At 47.3% G+C, this 18,109-nt stretch overlaps 2 protein-coding genes and 1 pseudogene across 2 annotated transcripts; 1 reads left to right on the top strand and 2 right to left on the bottom strand.

The window, feature by feature from the left end:
* The first annotated feature begins 399 nt into the window (after window positions 1-399).
* On the top strand, window positions 400-2,643 carry LOC119271240 (GABA transporter 1-like). The gene is made up of 6 exons (XM_037553146.1): window positions 400-772; window positions 894-1,016; window positions 1,252-1,539; window positions 1,635-1,765; window positions 1,850-2,065; window positions 2,154-2,643. Exons 1-6 carry the CDS (start codon window positions 580-582, stop codon window positions 2,535-2,537), a joined length of 1,335 nt encoding a protein of 444 aa, XP_037409043.1. The 5' UTR covers window positions 400-579; the 3' UTR covers window positions 2,538-2,643.
* A 1,276-nt stretch (window positions 2,644-3,919) lies between these two features.
* On the bottom strand, window positions 3,920-8,078 carry LOC119267172 (pyruvate decarboxylase 1-like). The gene is made up of 6 exons (XM_037548519.1): window positions 7,456-8,078; window positions 6,058-6,221; window positions 5,316-5,966; window positions 4,788-4,905; window positions 4,495-4,683; window positions 3,920-4,334 (listed from the first exon to the last, which is right to left on the bottom strand). Exons 1-6 carry the CDS (start codon window positions 7,942-7,944, stop codon window positions 4,164-4,166), a joined length of 1,782 nt encoding a protein of 593 aa, XP_037404416.1. The 5' UTR covers window positions 7,945-8,078; the 3' UTR covers window positions 3,920-4,163.
* A 1,196-nt stretch (window positions 8,079-9,274) lies between these two features.
* Window positions 9,275-13,406, bottom strand: LOC119271958 (annotated as a pseudogene).
* Window positions 13,407-18,109: the final 4,703 nt, after the last annotated feature.

The following is an 18,109-nucleotide window of genomic DNA, read 5'->3' as shown; positions in this document are numbered from 1 at the left end:
GAATGTGTATCGGGTCGGAGTAGAAGAAGAAGAAATATAACGCGTCTGCTAGAGCGGCGCGCGCGCAATATTTTACAGCGGACGTTGGAGCCAGCGCACAGCGGCGCGTACAAACTGGCTACAGAGACGTTGTAAACGCTTTTTTAGCGTGCCACGCGTTGCGCGCCTTGTTGGAGATGTTTTTACTGTATCTTTGCTTAGTCCTTGGTAATAATATATAGATCTAACTTTCCTCACAAAACAGTAGCATATACTATTTTCTTCGTCTCAAAATAAGTGTCTTAACTTTGTATTAGTTTTGATATAAAATTGTACTAAGACTGAGACATTTATTTAGGGACAGAGGGTGTACTTGGAAAGAAGCGGTTGGTTTTCGTTGTTCCATGCCAAAGCATGTATTCCATTTCCACGCTACTCCAATATGAGATGAGTCCATCTTTCTCCGCTTCCGTTCTTCAGTGCAGAAACCGCCTGGGTCAACACCAGATAAGAGGCGTGACATAAGGCAGCGGATCACTCGCCCTCAAGCTCTTCTTAGTTCTTACTGAAGTCCAGTGAAGAGGAGCAGCAGCAGTGGGCATGTCACCGGCGACGGCGAGAGGCGGTGCCCAGGAGGACCAGGCCGGCGAAGCCGGCGTGGACAAGGACGGCGCCGCCGAGGGAGGGAAGGGCACGTGGAGGCACGCGGCGGTCCACGTGGCGACGACGATCGCCACGCCGGCAGCCTACGCTCCCTTGCCCTTTGCCCTCGCATCCTTGGGCTGGCCTCTGGGTAAATTTTCACAAACCGATGTGCTATTAACAATCGCCATACTGTTTATTTACCGTACGGTGTAAATTCTCTGGTTGGTTATTTTTTGATCGGGTGATTAGCGGCTCTGTTTTTCCCACAGGTGTTTGCAGTTTGGTGATAGGGACGCTGGTCACCTGGTGTTCTAGCCTGGCCGTTGCCTCGCTGTGGCAGTGGAACGGGGAGAAGCACACCAGCTACCGGCTGCTCGCACAAAGCATATTTGGTCAGTGCAATTTTCCTCCAACAAATAGTAGTTCTTACCATCTGACGAATACTGTAACTGCAGAAACCTTTTTTATTGTTGCAAAAGAAAGTTGCTGAGAGAAATGCTCTTTTGATCATTTAACTGCAATTCTCGTCAATGGTGCACTTATGATTCAACATCGACTGTTAAGTGTTAACAGCACAATAGTTGGTGAAAATTTACCTTGAGAGTGACTCTGTACTTTGTTGATCAGGTCCATGGGGCTACTGGTATGTGTCGTTCTTCCAGCAAGTGGCGTCGGTTGGCAACAACATTGCGATCCAGATTGCGGCCGGCAGCAGCCTCAAGGCCGTCTACAAGCACTACTACGCCGCCGACCATGGCGCGATGACGCTGCAGCACTTCATCCTCCTCTTCGGCGCGTTCGAGCTGTTTCTCTCGCAGCTTCCCGACATCCATTCGCTCCGGTGGGTGAATGCTACCTGCACTGCGTCCACCATTGGGTTTGCCGGGACAGCCATCGGTGTCACGATATACGATGGTAAAATTCAGTAAATTTTCATCATAAAGTACTGAAATTGCTGAAGATATGAAACAATCTGACAGCATCCTCTGCTGGCTACCGCACTACCGCAGGATATCGGGTTGACCGAAATGATGTTGGCTACAGCCTGCAAGGAAGCACCGGAACTAAGGTCTTCAGAGGTTTCAATGCACTGGGCACAATAGCCTTCTCATTTGGTGATGCAATGCTGCCAGAAATCCAGGTGCCCACCTGAAAATTCAGTTGATGTATCGATGAATTAAGTGTACAATCAATCATTCCTTGTGTAAAACTGGCTGAAATGCAGAGCACCGTGCGAGAACCGGCGACGACAAACATGTACAAGGGTGTCTCGACGGCGTACACATTGATCGTCGTGTCCTACTGGACACTGGCATTCAGTGGCTATTGGGCATTTGGCTCTGAAGTCCAGCCATACATCTTGTCCTCCCTGACTGTCCCAAGATGGGCAATTGTAATGGCAAACATATTTGCAGTCATTCAGATCACAGGTTGCTTTCAGGTAACTGTAACTTATGGCAAACGTGCTACTTCCATCAGAAGTTTCTTGGCAACCATCCAGTAACTAACTGTACCTCTTCTTCACAAAGATATACTGCAGGCCGACATACGCGCACTTTGAAGAGCGCATTCAGGCGAAGAACACGGCGTACAGAGCATGGCTGTGGCGACTGATGTACACCTCTGCATACATGGCGACGATCACCCTTGTTGCTGCCGCAATGCCATTCTTTGGGGACTTTGTATCAGTTTGTGGAGCGGTTGGGTTCACCCCACTGGACTTTGTGCTGCCTGCATTGGCATTTCTCAAGGCCGGGAAGCTGCCCAAAAACCTGGGCCTGCGGCGTACTGTCAAGGCCCTTTGCTGCTCCGGCGCCGTCTTGTTCTCTGTCATCGGAGTTCTTGCGTGCACTGGCGCCATCAGAGCAATTGCGCTCGATGTCAAGACCTACAAGTTCTTCCATGACATGTGATCATAGTTAAGTTATATCAGGTTGCTCTGTGCATCAGTTCATTTAGATGTAGGTTTGTTTGTGCCAGTGTTAGATGCCAGGTAGTAATATGCAATGTCATATACAATAGTACATGGGGACTCATTTTGTAAGTTGAGTCACATTTTTGAAACATATATAGGATCAGAATCAAAACACAGACATCTCAGACATCTCAGACTTCGATGACCACAGAAATCGACTTACAATTCATGAAAAAAGATATCAAGAAAGCAACGAATAAGCATACCACTGTAATAGAAGAACCTAGAGCAAAGCATACATGATGGATGCTGTCATATAAATCATGACATCATACATAACAATAGTGCATTTCCTTCTAAACACAAAGTGTAGGACTAGGACACATTAAATTTCGTCAAGAATTGATTCTCATATTGAACTGAGCATTCTAAGGTCCGACAACCTAGTGGTGTGAAATCTGTCTTCTGCAAACTCCTCTGACAATTTCAGGTCAATGCCTGCAACAGCATTGACACCGAACCTTTTCACCCTGTCACTGAGAAGAACTGTTATTATAGAGTCTGAGATATGGCTGGGTGCACCAGAAACAACCTTGAAGAGGGCCTCTCTCGGCAAAATCGGCTGTGCGGTCGGTACTTACTACCATGCCAAGGTAGTAGATGAGAACTTCATTCATGTAGCCATGTGCATGTTCTGGAGTTTCCTCTGCTGTTCAATTGATGCTGGTCAACAGCCTAAATTCATCAATCTTAGAATTGGCCAAGGTTTGTGAGGTGAATGAGGAGAAAGGTTTCATGTGAATTTGTGTCTTACTCATATAAAATTGGGCTGCTGCAAATGGTTTCAAATAAATTAAATTAAATCATACCAGCTGGAAAACATTTTGAAAACTGCCACTTTCCTGGTCCCAAATGTCACTACTGCTAAATTTGGTCTAAATATCATGGTCAAGTGTCGAGACAGACACCTCCCTTTAATATTAGGTAGAGACAGATATTAAGTTAGAGATGTGAAAGTGTCGAGAGAGACACCTCACTTTAATATTAGGTTAGGTAGAGATGTGAAACACATCTTTTACTTTTGTTAGGTATAAATTCAAGTTCTTTACACCCATGTAAATTTTCATAGCAAAAGAGCACTGAAACTTTTTTTTGTGCACAGGGTGCAAAATAACCATCTCCCATGAAAGTTTACAAACGCAAAACAGACAGTGTTCTTTCTGTAATATTTTGACACTCAGAAATTGTTTTCACCCAAGAGTGCACCATTGAATTACTCTGCTACTTCACCACATAACTGAATCTTCTTCGCATTCTAGAAACGCAACTTGTTTCGTCTTACTAATGCTTTTGAGAAACACAACCAGCTTGAAACTGTTGTCAAAATCAAGAAAGATGCCAAAATCAAGAGCGTCTTTAGCTGGCTACGACATCGATTTCAGATTTATTGAAGTAATATACAAGCACAGGTTCCTGAACTAAGACCATCTATGTACAGTAACCATGAGCACTTGCAACAGCAATGGACTCAAATGGATGATTTATTCAGAGAACAGTAACATCTATTCAGAACTTCCACATGACATCATTAAGCTGGATGAGGATCTTGTGGAGACCTGATGTGTCACTGGGGATTTGGTGGGCGGCTATTCGCGGCGGAAACCCTAGAACCCCACTCAAGAAGCTCTTTACTAGTGTCATCCTTGTGCACAATTACCTCTATAAAGCACAGGCTGTCCTTGTTGGGTCCTAGGGATGCCTCAATTGCCTTCTTCAGTTCCTCCTCTGTTCGGACCTACAGACACAAAGGTGAAATGTCATTGCAATGCAGTACTTTTTAAATATTTTGAAATATATTCAGGTGGGGAGTCTTTCCCCCGGGTGACAGTTTCAAAAAACCTTTCTAAATTGTTTTAGCCGTATAAATAAATATATATTACAACTGTAACACCAACCTTGGCCGTATAGCACTTGCCCTCGCCATTATGGAATGCTTCCACCACGCCGGTGTAGTTCCAATTCTTGATGACGTTGTAAGGGCCGTCATGGATCTCCACCTCAATGGTGTAACCCCCGTTGTTTATGAGAAAGATGATGTTGTTCTGTTCCCACCGGAGCATCGTCGACACTTCTTGTGCCGTCACCTATATACCAGCTCAATTAAATCTTTCTTAGCCACATATTTTGATAGAGCTTTACATTTAATAGTATAGGATAGAACGATTGGTGATTCTGATTTTTTTCATACCTGAAAGCTGCCATCTCCAATGAAGGAAATGACTCGCTTACCCTTAGCAGCCTGCGCATATCCCAGAGTTGCACCCACAGCCCAACCAATTGATCCATATTGCATCTGAAATTCATACCTGCCAAAAGAAAATGGTGTTTAATTAAACATAAACCGAACAGTATACGTCCTACTTACTGACACAAACAAGGCTTGTCAGTTGTTACCAATGTGAAATTAGTCTAGACTTCTATCATTCATTTTCGAGACTCTTGCATGAAACCAGCTGATAATATGGTCTCACTAATCGGTGACACGTCACGGGTTATTTTATCGAAGTTCAAACTACTATGAGGCATTTTATCAAATTCTCCCGGATAAATAATCAATTTGCAAAACAATCAGAACAAAATATCTTGATATAATCCAACTATACCTATTACCTAAATTAAAAATACTAAAAGAACGGATGTGACCAACAACCAATACGTGAAGTTTAAAAAAACTCAGACCGAAGTTAGAGGACTGAAACATTTCAGGGGAGCTTACCCACAGCCTTCTGGCAGTTTCAGCTTCTGGCAGTTAAACCATGAGTCCCCAGTCTCTGCTATAACAGCTGAGTCGCCAGACAGCATTTTCTGAATATGCTTGAAAAGTACATTCACTCTCAAAGGCTCTCCAGGCGCAGAGGAAAGGGGTTCGCCCTGAGGCACAAAAATCCGACTGTAGTTGTCGTAGGCAGCTGTGTTCTTCTTCAGCCGGGTTCCAAGTGCATGCAGGAAGTCCTTCATCAGAACACACCCAAATGCAGGCCCGTTCCCAATCACCACTCGGTCTGGCTGGACAATGATGGCCTTCTCCTTCTTGAGAAGAAGTGAGTACCCAACCGAGCTGTAGTCGTTAAATATCGGGCCGGCAAACAAATAGGCATCAGCTGACTCCACAATCTCAGCACAGAACGGAGAGCTGACAGCACCCCAGTATGTGCCAATAAATCTAGAATGGTGCTCTGGCACAAGCCCCTTTGCAGAAGGCATCGCTGCAACCGGATAACCGCATGCATCAGCCAGCTCTACGAAGGCCTCGCATGCTTTGGCCACCCTCATCTTTGGTCCGCCAACAAGAACCGGCTTGACTGATTTGTTCAGAAAAGCCGCAGCGGTCTCCACTGCTGCTTCCAAGGTCATCTGGTTTGACAGTCTGACAAATGAACAGTTCATCAACATCAGTGATACCGAGCCAACTGCCATCTCATCGTCATTATGCCCATACAGGGAGCATGCCAACTTACTTTGGGGAGAGAAAGAAAGGGACAGGATGGCGGCTAAAGGTAGGATGCGGGATCGATGGGAGGTTGCAGCTGATGCTGATGTAAACAGGCTTGCTCTCCTTCAGTGCAGTGGAAATGGCAGTGTCAATCTGTTCATGTGCATCCTCCAAGTTGTTCACCACAGCCTGCAATTTATGAAATGAGGTCATATCATAGAAAAAAATAAAATAAAAATCGCAATGCTCATATAGATATCTTGCCTTTTCACTTTTAAATTAAATTCACAATACCAAGCATACATATCATCTGCGGAAGGTGAAGGTTTAGTCTCCTCTTAACCTTCTATGTAGTCACACATGTTCATTTAATTTCCCGTATATGAACGCTTTATTTCCTCATTCTGTTAATATACAAATTTATGCGTGTACAGTGAAATCATTCTTGCAGTTTAATTGTCTTACAGAATTATCATATTATTCATATACGCCATCCAAACTAACTTAGAAGTACAAAAGTAATGGATAATCAAGCGAGAGATACAACTGATGCACCAAGCACTGTAATGGACTAAAAGTTATGCTTGAAGTTGTTAAGCATAGTAGCTACTCACGCATGACAATAGTCCAAGTCAGAAGACAGAAGGAATTTTCCTCCGAAAATGGGGGTAGTTTCCCTGTTTCTATATTGGAGAATCCTATTTCTGAACAAATAAGCCAATAAGTGTAAAATCTACTCCCTCTGTTCCTAAATGTAAGGTGTTTTGGCACTTTAAATTAAACTGCCAAAATGTCATACATTTAGGAACAGAGGGATACATTGTTCTAGAAAGCCTGATTTTAGTTTGGAGCAAACAGCATGTCCAGCAATGAATCTGGTGATCTCCACAGCCAAGGATTTTACATGCACCCCATAGTCAATAACTCAATATTCAGAGAACAAATTTATCTCAGAAAAAGAGATTTTTCATAGTTACAGTATAAACAAAATCATCAATCCCTAAGCTCAAAAAAGCATAAACGGATCCTATCAAGCTTTACGGATTTTAGCATCGCGGTGACCTGGCAATACAGAAAGAAATTATGTCTCAATATTGCAAATTGTATAATAGTAATACTGTTGGATTGAACATTGGAATCAACTGTTTAGACAGACAGTGCTAGAACTGCAGCAGAGCCATTCCCTGAAAAAACAACTAAACCCCAAAACCCAGACTACAGGACATGGAGGAACAATCAGAAAATATCACAAACTGAACATGTCACAAAGGGAATTGCGAATTAGACCACAGATCCAGTCCATTGACCAAACAGAAACTAAAATAATTTTTTAACCTAAAATCTAAGCAGTGCCAAAATCCCTAACAAAATCAGAGCATTTCGTCTTGAGGAACGACATTAAAACTGAACAACAGAGACGTACCTGATAACAGGTGACGTTCTGGAAGCAGCGGAGTTCCTGCGTGAAATCGGGGATGCCGATGGTGTGGTGGAGGATCCGGTTGCTGCCGTAGTCGTTGCTGTTGGGGCCCCCGACGATGCAGATGACGGGGAGGTTCTCGCTGAAGGCGCCGGCGACGGCGTTGATGGCGCTGAGCCCGCCGACGGTGAAGGTGACCGCGCAGGCGCCGACCCCGCCGTCGCGCGCGCGGGCGTAGCCGTCGGCGGCGTAGGCGGCGTTGAGCTCGTTGCAGCACCCCACGAGCCGCACCCCGCCGCCGGACGGCTGCTCCGCCTCCAGCTCGTCGAGGAGCGTCAGGTTGAAGTCCCCCGGCACGGTGAAGACCTCGCGCGCGCCGACCTCGGCCAGGCGGCGCGCGAGGTGGCGCCCCAGCGTGGCCTCCCGCGGCAGAGCGGCCGCGGAGGGCGGCGCCGCGGCGTCCGCCGGGGAAGGAATCGAGCCGATGTCCATGGCGAGGGCAGGGAGGACGGCAGTTCGCGCGGAGGTTCTTCCTGGCCGCGGCGGAGGAGGGGAGAAGGTTCGTGCTTGGAAAAGTCGGCTGATTGGCGCTCGTGATGTAGGCGTCGGACAGTTGGAGGCTAGTGGCGAGGCGACACATCGCCGGGCAGCGCAGGCGGGCGGCTTCTAGACGGAGGGAACAAGTGGCGCGTGGCTCCATTTTATTCCTTTCATTCGAGAAAAGGGCAAAGGTCCAACTTTTAGAAATTAAAGACCCAAACCTTCACGGCGGCTAAACAATGGACTAATTTATGAAATCACCAGTCAAGCTCTCCTTGCAAAAATCACATCCCCGCCTTCTCTGATTTGACAACAAACGACCCATGCATTGCATATGGTTCAGTTTTCGCAGCATGAAAGTTTCTCATTTTTTTAGATTCGTTCTTCAAAATGTTTTATCTTTTGAATCGTGTGTCAAATACCAAACTACTTGGATTTTGTGTGTTGAGATCTTCAAAATTAGATCCCTGACGACCATGAGGTGGGAAAAGGTAGGGTGGATCCGCATGACGTTTCCATGAAGAAAAATGGCATCCTAGGGTGTTGTCGCCATCGCGGCTGGCATGAACCGACCTAGGAATTATCCCAATCCGAATTCCCACCTCCCGCTCCGTCCCAACCCGGTAACCGGCTAGCAGCATGGCAATGTCCGGTAAGACAGAGTGCACGCAACATGTGTTGGAGGAAGAAGCAGCTCGACGTCCTTGGCCGCCGGGGTAGCAAGCCGCGGCACCAACACGCCGGTGAATCGCCGGCCATCCGATCTGATTCCTGGCAACCCACCCGCCCCACTGTGCCACCGGACGGGGAGGCCATCCCAGGAGGCTGCCGACCCTGATCCAGGGCACTCCGCCCCATATCGGGAAGGGCTGCACCAGCCCTGACACCAAGGTCACCGTTGGGACACCGTCGTTGTCCATCAAGGCGCCTTGGTCCAAATCGGCACCGCCATGATCCAGATCGGTGCCGCACCCCCCCGAGATGGGGTGTCCCGCGCCACCCAAAGACCCGAGAAGGGGGGCAGTACCTCTGCCGACGCAGACCACGGGTGGCGAAGGAGGGAGGAAGGGGAAGGCGGGGAGAATTGGCGGATGTGGCTGGGGCCCCTCGGCCGCCCGCATGGGAGGCGACGGAGGGGAGGGAAGGGAAGGGGCGACGACACGTGTGTACTCTTATTACTAATATAATGCCTATCTTTTGCTTTTGGAAAGCACAACAACCCTGAAACTTCTGTCAATTCAAATAACTCAAAGAAAGATGCCGAAACCAAGAGCGTCTGTACCTGACCACAACATCGATTTCAGATTTATTTAGGTAATACAAGTACCAGTTCCTGAACTGAGAACACCAGCGTACAGTAACCATGAGCACTTGCGGCAGCAGTGGACTCAAATGGAGGATTTATTCAGAGTTCAGTACATGTGAACTTTCACATGACCTCATTAAGCTGGATGAGCATCTTGTAGAGACCTGGTGTGTTCACTGAGGATTCGGCGGGCGGCTATTTGCGGCGAAAAGCCTAGCTCCCCACACAAGAAGCTCCTTGCTAGTGTCATCCTTGTGCACAATTACCTCTATAAAGCACAGGCTGTCCTTGTGAGGTCCTAGGGATGCCTCAATTGCCTCCTCCAGTTCCTCTTCCGTTCGAACCTATACAGACACAAATGTGCAATGTCATTGCAATGCGGTGTTTTGAAATATCTTTTAACCATATAAATACATCATGCAATAAATTGCGTCACCAACCTTTGCAGTATAAGAGTTTCCCTCGCCATTATGAAATGCTTCCACCAAGCCGGTGTAGTTCCAATTCTTGATGACGTTGTAAGGACCATCATGGATCTTCACCTCGATGGTGTAACCCCCGTTGTTTATGAGGAAGATGATGTTGTTCCCCACCTGAGCATCGTCGACACTTCTTGTGCCGTCACCTATATACCAGTCCAATGAAAAATATTGGTAGCTACATATTTTGATAATACGCTTTAATTATAAAATAAGGTAGAACGTTTGGCGATTCTGAATTTTTTTTTGTACCTGAAAGCTGCCATCCCCAATGAGAGAAATGACTCGCTTATCCTTAGCAGCCTGCGCATATCCCATAGTAGCCCCGACCGACCAACCAATTGATCCATATTGCAGCTGACATTCATACCTGCCAATAGAAATGGTGTTAAATTGAAAATAAACCGAACGGAGTACATCCTACCTATTGACACACGCATCGCTTGTGAGTTGTCACCAGTGTAAAAAAATAGTCTAGATTTCTATCATTCATTTTGAAATGTGCTAAGACTCTTGCATGAAACCAACTGATAATATGGCCCCACCAACCGGTGACACATCACTGGTTATTTGAATCAAAGTTCAAACTACTATGAGGCATTTTATAAAATTTTCGCAGACAAGCAATGAATTTGCAAAATATCAAAACAAAATATATAATCCCAGTATTCAAAATATACCTAAATCAGAAATACTAAGAGAACGTGTGTGACAAACAACAAATGCGGGGAGTTTCAAAGAACTCATAGACCGAAGTTAGAGCTCTAAACCGCTTGGTATGAGCGGTTCGCTATCATAAAAAACAATCAACAACAGAAGTTAGAGCTTTGAAATATTTCAGGGGAGCTTACCCACAGCCTTCTGGTAGTTTTAGCTTCTGGCAGTTAAACCATGAGTCCCCGGTCTCTGCTATAACAGCCGAGTTGCCAGACAACATTTTCTGAATATGCTTGAAAAACACATTCACTCTCAAAGGCTCTCCAGGCTCAGAGGGACGGGGTTCGCCGTCAGGCACAAAAATCCGGCTATGTATCTCGCACGCAGCCGTGTTCTTCTTGAGCCGGGTAGCAAGTGCACGCAAGAAGTCCTTCATCAGAACACACCCAAATGCAGGCCCATTCCCAATCACCACTCGGTCCGGCTGCACAATGATGGCCTTCTCATTATTGAGAAGAAGTGAGTATCCAACCGAGGTGTGGTCGTTGAATATCGGGCCAGCAAACAAATAGGCATCAGCTGACTCCACAATCTCTCCACAGAATGGAGTGCTCACAACACCCCAGTATGTGCCGATGAATCTAGGGTGGTGCTCTGGTACAAGCCCCTTGGCAGAAGGCATCACCGCGAACGGGTAACCGCATGCATCGGCTAGCTCTACGAAGGCTTTGCGTGCTTTGGCCATCCTCATCTTCGCTCCCCCAACAAGGACCGGCTTGACCGATTTGTTCAAGAAAGCCGCAGCGGCTTCCACCGCTGCTTCCAGGCTCATCTGGTTTGACAGTCTAAGAAATGAAAAATTCATCCACATTAGTAAAAAAATCCTGTTGCCATCATTCTTATGCGTGTCGAAGGAAAATGCCGACTTGCCTTGGGGAGAGAAAGAAAGGTACATGATGGCCGCTAAAGGTGGGATGAGGGATTGAAGGGAGGTCGCAGCTAATGCTGATGTAAACAGGTTTGCTCTCCTTCAGTGCAGTGGAGATGGCAGTGTCAATCTGTTCATGTGCATCCTCCAAGTTGTTCACCACTGCCTGCAATTTATGAAATGAGGTCATATCATATCAAAATACGAAAACATCACAGTGCTCATTCAGATATGTTCCTTTTCCCACGGAAATCCAATTTGGCTCCCGAGAGCACGTGCTCCTGCGCACAAAAAATGATTTATGAAATGTCAAAAAATCCCAACAATCTTTTTACGCATTCATAGTCACATCCAAATGCTACCTGCAAAGTTATAGGCAAAAAAGTTAAACATTTTCGCTTGTGCAAAAAAAAATTGAACACCAAATGTTACCCCAAATTTGCTTTTTCACCGACGAAACATTACTGCTCCGTTTTGCATGAAAATTGTCAAGCATGCTTGTGACACTAACACGAACATCCAAAAAAAATCAGATTTAAAAAAAAACATTTTACCACTTTTTTTTTTGATTTGTTGTTCATCCGGGAGCAAATGCTCCCACAGCCAAAACGCCTTCCGGGCTTCCCCCGGAAATCCAATTTGGCTCCCGGGAGCAAGCAAATGTTCCCGGGAGCGAGCAAATGCTCCCGGGAGCCAAAACGCTCCCCCTTCTTTACAAGAAAATGTTAACAGTTAATGTGTATCGGTATCAGAAAGCTTACTTCTAAATTTGCTGCAAATAACCCAGTTATGTCCAGAATACATGCACATATTCAGAGAACACAATTTTACATCAGAAAGAAATATTTTTCATAATTAAAGTACAGATCAAATTGTCAATCCTAATTGCATGCCCTAGAAAGACTGACATATGTACATTCCTATCAGGCTCTACAAATTTTAGCATCTCGTTGAATTATGTCAGGAAGGATAATGAAAGATCAAGTTGCATAATAGTCCCTCCGTAACTTAATATAAGACGTTTTTCAACACTATGACAGTGTCAAAAAACTTCTTATATTAGATCTATAAAAAAAACTTCTTATATTAAGTTACGGAGGGAGTAATACTGTTGTGCTGATTGACTTAACACTAGAATAACCTTTATTAGGCCGAAAATGCTAAAACTGCAGAAGAGCAATTCTTAGGCACATCCCTGACAAAGTGACAATTCCAACTAAACCTAATACTCCACAGGTTCAGACCACCGACCAAACTTTCCCCTAAAATCTAAGCAGTGCTAAAATTCCTAACAAAGTCATATTTATACTTACGAATTACTCCCTCCGTCCCAAAATAAGTGACTCAACTTTATACTAACATTGTACTACTAAAGTTAGTGCAAAGTCGAGTCACTTGATTTGTAAGATAAGAAATGAGAATAAAACTGAAACTCATCCTCTACTAGTCCACACACATCAAAGTTTCTCTCAGGCAGAAATATATCTGAATTTTTCTCTACGCTGCTGCGGATATTCTGCACTGCTGCGCGCGTACAGTGAGGAGTGAGCACAGGCATGTACTGTACCTGGTAGCAGGTGACGTTCTGGAAGCAGCGGAGCTCCTGCGAGAAATCGGGGAGGCCGATGGTGTGGTGCAGGATCCGGTTGCTGCCGTAGTCGTTGCTGTTGGGGCCCCCGGAGATGCACACGACGGGGAGGTTCTCGCTGAAGGCGCCGGCGACGGCGTTGATGGCGCTGAGCGCTCCGACGGTGAAGGTGACCACGCAGGCGCCGACCCCGCCGGCGCGCGCGCGGGCGTAGCCGTCGGCGGCGTAGGCTGCGTTGAGCTCGTTGCAGCACCCGACGAGCCGCACCCCGCCGCCGGACGGCTGCTCGGCCTCGAGCTCGTCGAGGAGCGTGAGGTTGAAGTCCCCCGGCACGGCGAAGACGTCGCGCGCGCCCACATCGGCCAGCCGCCGCGCGAGGTGGCGGCCCAGCGTGGCCTCCCGCGGCGTGGCGGCCGCCGCGTCGTCGTCCTGGGAAGGCACCGAGCCGATGTCCATGGCGAGGGTAGGGAGGGCGGCTTGCTGGCGGTTGGAGCGGTGGTTCTTCTTGGCCGCTGTGGGCGCTTGGCGCTGGTGATGTAGGCGCCGGACAGTTGGAGGCTAGTGGCGACACATCGCCGGGCATGGGCACGCGGCATAGGGAGGGGGAACAAGTGGCGCGTGCCTCCTTTTTTCTTTTTCTGGACAAAAGGCCAAAGGCCCAACTTTCATCGAATTCTCAACAGCCTGCATGAATTTAGTGAATTAGGCCTCTTCCAATACACGCTTGCTTAAATAAGGTGCTAAGCATATTTAAGAAGCTTAGCAACTAAAGTCCACAATGCATATCTGCTTAATATATTGTAGTTAAATATTTTTAAGTTCTTGATTTTATAAAAAAACAATTTTTTGAACAGTTTTTGAATTCACGAACTTTTAACAGTTTCCAAGCTTTTTTAATTACCAAATAGTTGTTGAATATTTTGGCTTTTTTAATGTTAAAAAAAGAAAGGAAAAAACCCACCCAGATCCGTACCCTAGGCTACAAAACATATTGATGAAAGCTAATGGGCCGGCCCACGCCTACGCCATCGAGCTGGGCCGAGTGAACCTAGCGACGCGGGATGTGAGCGATCGCTCGAATCTGCCGAAGTGAAAGAACCGGAGATCCCCTTCCGCCACCGGCGTTGAAGCGGCAGACAGAGGTGGAGGCGTATTCACAAGCTCACCGACGAAGTTTTGGGGGTAGAGTTTGCCCTGGTTCTATTTTTTTTAGAAAAGTAGGATGATCCCCGGCCTCTGCATCTGGGAGATGCATACGGCCACTTTATTGATTATTCTCGAGGACCTTACAAAGTATTACAACAATGTGTCTGAGTCCACCATCTTGGCAACATATGCCCCTACTCCTATCCAAAATGATGAAGGGATGCTAGCTGGGCCACTACCCAAACCACTCACCTAAGCCTAACATCAAAAGCCGGAAGCCGAAACTCATTTGGAAGCCCCAGCCGAGCCACATACCGGGTCTGGGGCACAATCCGATCAGACGCACTCGTGTGTCGTCGCCGCCATCTTCCACAGGTCTTCAGATCATATTGAGGCTTCTACCTTGTCTGCCCACTCAGCCATCGACGTCACCATGACGCCAGACAGCAACCTCCTCCTGCGCGAGCCCATCTCCGCGCATCGGGCGCCGAGTCTCCACAGCGCCATGCCATCGATCTCCGCCGCCATCCAATGTGTGAGATGAAACACCGCTCCACCATCCCTCCAGCCAGCACTTGCTCCAAGACGATGCCCCGAGAAGGGAAAGCGATAGAACACCATCATCATCCGATCCGAAAGACCCAGATCTGGGGTTTCCCCCTGAGCATCCCGAACCTGATGGTGCAGACTGCCGACGATGCCTCGACCATCGGCATTAGCTCCACCAGACGAGCGTCGCCTACGTCGCCGCAGCCTCCAAGATGAAACTGACCAGAATGCATATGTTGACACCGAACCGCCGCCACTTCCACCGCCGCTTGAGCAGCCCCCGAGCAACGCCTTCAGGAAGGAGCACGCCACTGTGGTGTCGTCGTCGCTTGGAACAGGGGGGTCTGAGGTTTTCACCTGAGCTCCTGGGAGGGGTGGAAGGAAGGAGGTCCTCTCCGAAGCCTCCAACGAGGGAAGCAACACCCAAAGGCACTGCCATCGGAGTGGCCGCCACGCCGGCCAAGAGATTCCCTCGGAACCCTTCCAGCCACCGGATCTGCAAGGCCAGCACCCAAGAACGGTGACCGAAGCCACCAAGGGCCGGATCCGCTGCAGATCGGAGTAGATCGGGGTCGAGGACGAACATCACCATGGCCACCAACATCCAGCGAGGATCCGCCGCCGCAGCAGAAGCCCACCACCTCCCCGCCATCCACATGGCCAGGGAAGTGGCCCACCTGTCCACGCCGGCGCCGCCCGCCGCCAAGCTACGCCGCGTGCCACCAGCCATGGCCGCCGCCATGGATCCGAGCCGCAGGCGGGCCGCCAGCCGCGGTGCCCCGCGGGAGAGGAGAGCTGCGCCACGGGGGGAAGGCCAACCCCAGCAGATCGGCTCTGGGGAAACCCTCCCGCGCGCCACCGCGTCGCTTGAAGCGGCCTCGCGCCGTGCACGCGGGCCCCTGCACAGCCGCGTCCAGGGCGCGCCGGAACCCCAGATCGGGTCCAACCCGCGCGCCGCCCACCTCGTGCCTCGCCGCGCCTCCATCTGCCGCTGCCTCGGAGACCAGGACCTGGCGCCCCGCCGCCGCCTTCCTTGGGGCCGGCCCGAGCTTCGCCGGGGGCGTCCTCTGGCGGCGGCAGGACGGCTGGGGGGAAGGGGAAGAGGGTGGCGGCGCTAGGGTTTTTTACCCCCGAGTCGCCAGATGAGGCGACGCCACCCTGGTCCTATTTGATCATTATGTTTTTGTCATTGATATGTTCGCTCGTGTTCAGAGCCTTTTCTATTTCACAAATTCTTGATAATAGGTTGTGGGCTATGGAGGTCTTTATATTCAATCGAGAAATCTAACCACCAATCGGCTGGTGGTTTGCAACAGGCACGTACGATCTGGCGACCGCTCGATCCGCTCATCCCGTGCAACAGCCGCTCGATACAATTTTTTTCCAGTCTCCCGCGCAACAATCGCTCGATCTGTTTTTTTTCAGTCTCGCACGTGAAAAAGAAAAAAAAGGCGCTAGCAAGAATCAAACCTAGAACTTGTTGGTTGAGGCCATAGCACGCTACCAACTGAGCTAACTCTCTCTTCTTGTTTTCTATGCAGATTACATGTTTTTTATACCTTATTAAATGAGTGGAAAGGAAAAACAACTCGATCCGTTTCTCTCAGCCGACAAAACCGGAAACTTGTGTGTAAATAGCATGGTATTTGACGCATGCAGACCTAGTAAATTATGATGCAAAGACCGTGATAACTTATGGGTAAATAGCATGATTATACATCGTAGATCTGACAATTTACATACAAATACCATTGGTAATTTTGACCCGAAAAAATGTTAAATAATCTAGTCCGGTAACTTGTATGTAAATAACATGATAATATAGACACAACAAAGTTGATAACTCACGTACAAACACTGTGGTAACCATTTGACCCGAGAAAAAATATTGAAAAACAACCCCTGATAAATTCTGTGTAAATAGGATGATAGTATACACACAACAGAGCTGATAACCCACGTAAGAACACCGTGGTAACTCCTTTAACCCTAGGATAAAAGTTGCTGGAAATCATACGCCGGTAATTTCTGTGCAAATAACATGATAATATACACACAACATAGCTGATAACTTTGACTTTGAAAATTTTCTATTTGGAAAACATTACTCCGATAATTGTTGTGTAAATGACATGATAATTTATGCACTGCAGCCCTGATAATTTAGATACAAATATGACGGTAATATTTCAATGCGAGGGGTGCTTGAAACATACCCTGATAATTACTATGTAAATAGTACGATAATTTATGTAGTGCTGTCATGATAACTTATGTACAAACACCACGATAATGTTGACCTAGAAAAAAGTTTTTAAAAACATCTCTTGATAACTTTTGTGTAAATATCATGATTTTTACAGACTGCAAAGTATAATAATTTTGTACAACATCCAGCCGTATCTTTGACCCAAGAAAAAATATTTAAAATATTCCCCGATAACTTATATGTATAAAAAGCATGATAAGTTACGTACCAAATGGTTGATAACTTTTGTACCCTCGCAAAGAAAAAACTTTTGTACCCTGGTATGCTTTTTACAACGAAGTTATCATGATATGTCAACAATTTTTACTACGTTAAAATTACCATGATGTTGTAAATATTAACAGAGCAGCCGGGCCATCTATATAGGATAAAAATATAAAAGGAAAGAAAGAAAAAGTATTCGTTTCCAGGTCACGCTAAGTAGCAGTACAAATAGTATCTAACCTTAATCTAATCACTGGCTCAATCTAGACCGGGTGGTTGTGAACTATTATGGACTACCAAGCACTACCGGACTCGCGGTCTATGCCTACGGCCAAGGGCCGTCGGCATAGGCCCCCAAGCCGTCGGCATAGGTCTATGCCTACGGCTGCCGTCGGCATAGACCCGTCGGCGTAGATACCGTCAGCGTAGTCTTGTCAGACCGTCGGCATAGTAAAGCCGTCGGCATAGGGGCCTATGCCGACGGCCTGGCGTCAGCCGTCGGCATAGTATAGCCGTCGGCAGTCTTTTTCGTCTGACGGCAACGGACGGCGCCGTCAAAAACGGGGACGAATCACGCAAGGCCACGTGGCAGGGCTATGCCTACGGCAAAGCCGTCGGCATAGATTTGCCACGTGTCGTCTTCTGGTTACTCCTGGCAGCAGAGGTATGCCTACGGCTTTGCCGTCGGCATAGATTTTCATCTATGCCTACGGCAAAGCCGTCGGCATAGATCCGCCACGTGGCGAGCCCTGGTGACTCCTGGGCTTATATATGCCGACGGCTTTGCCGTAGGCATAGTTTTTTTTTCCCTGTTTTTTCTCTTTTCCAATTCATTTGACAGCATTTCAAAACAGAACAATATGAAATTATGCAGAAATATGACAGTTCATCATCTAAACATACTCAAGTTCACCATCATCATCTAAACATACTCAAGTTCATCACATCATCTAAAGATCATCACCGACTCAAGTTCATGAACATAAAAGTT

This window comes from Triticum dicoccoides, chromosome 3A (assembly GCF_002162155.2).
Source record: "Triticum dicoccoides isolate Atlit2015 ecotype Zavitan chromosome 3A, WEW_v2.0, whole genome shotgun sequence".
Taxonomy (NCBI): Eukaryota; Viridiplantae; Streptophyta; class Magnoliopsida; order Poales; family Poaceae; genus Triticum; species Triticum dicoccoides.
Note: the sequence above shows the minus strand (reverse complement) of the source record. Positions and strands in the feature narration are given on the sequence as shown.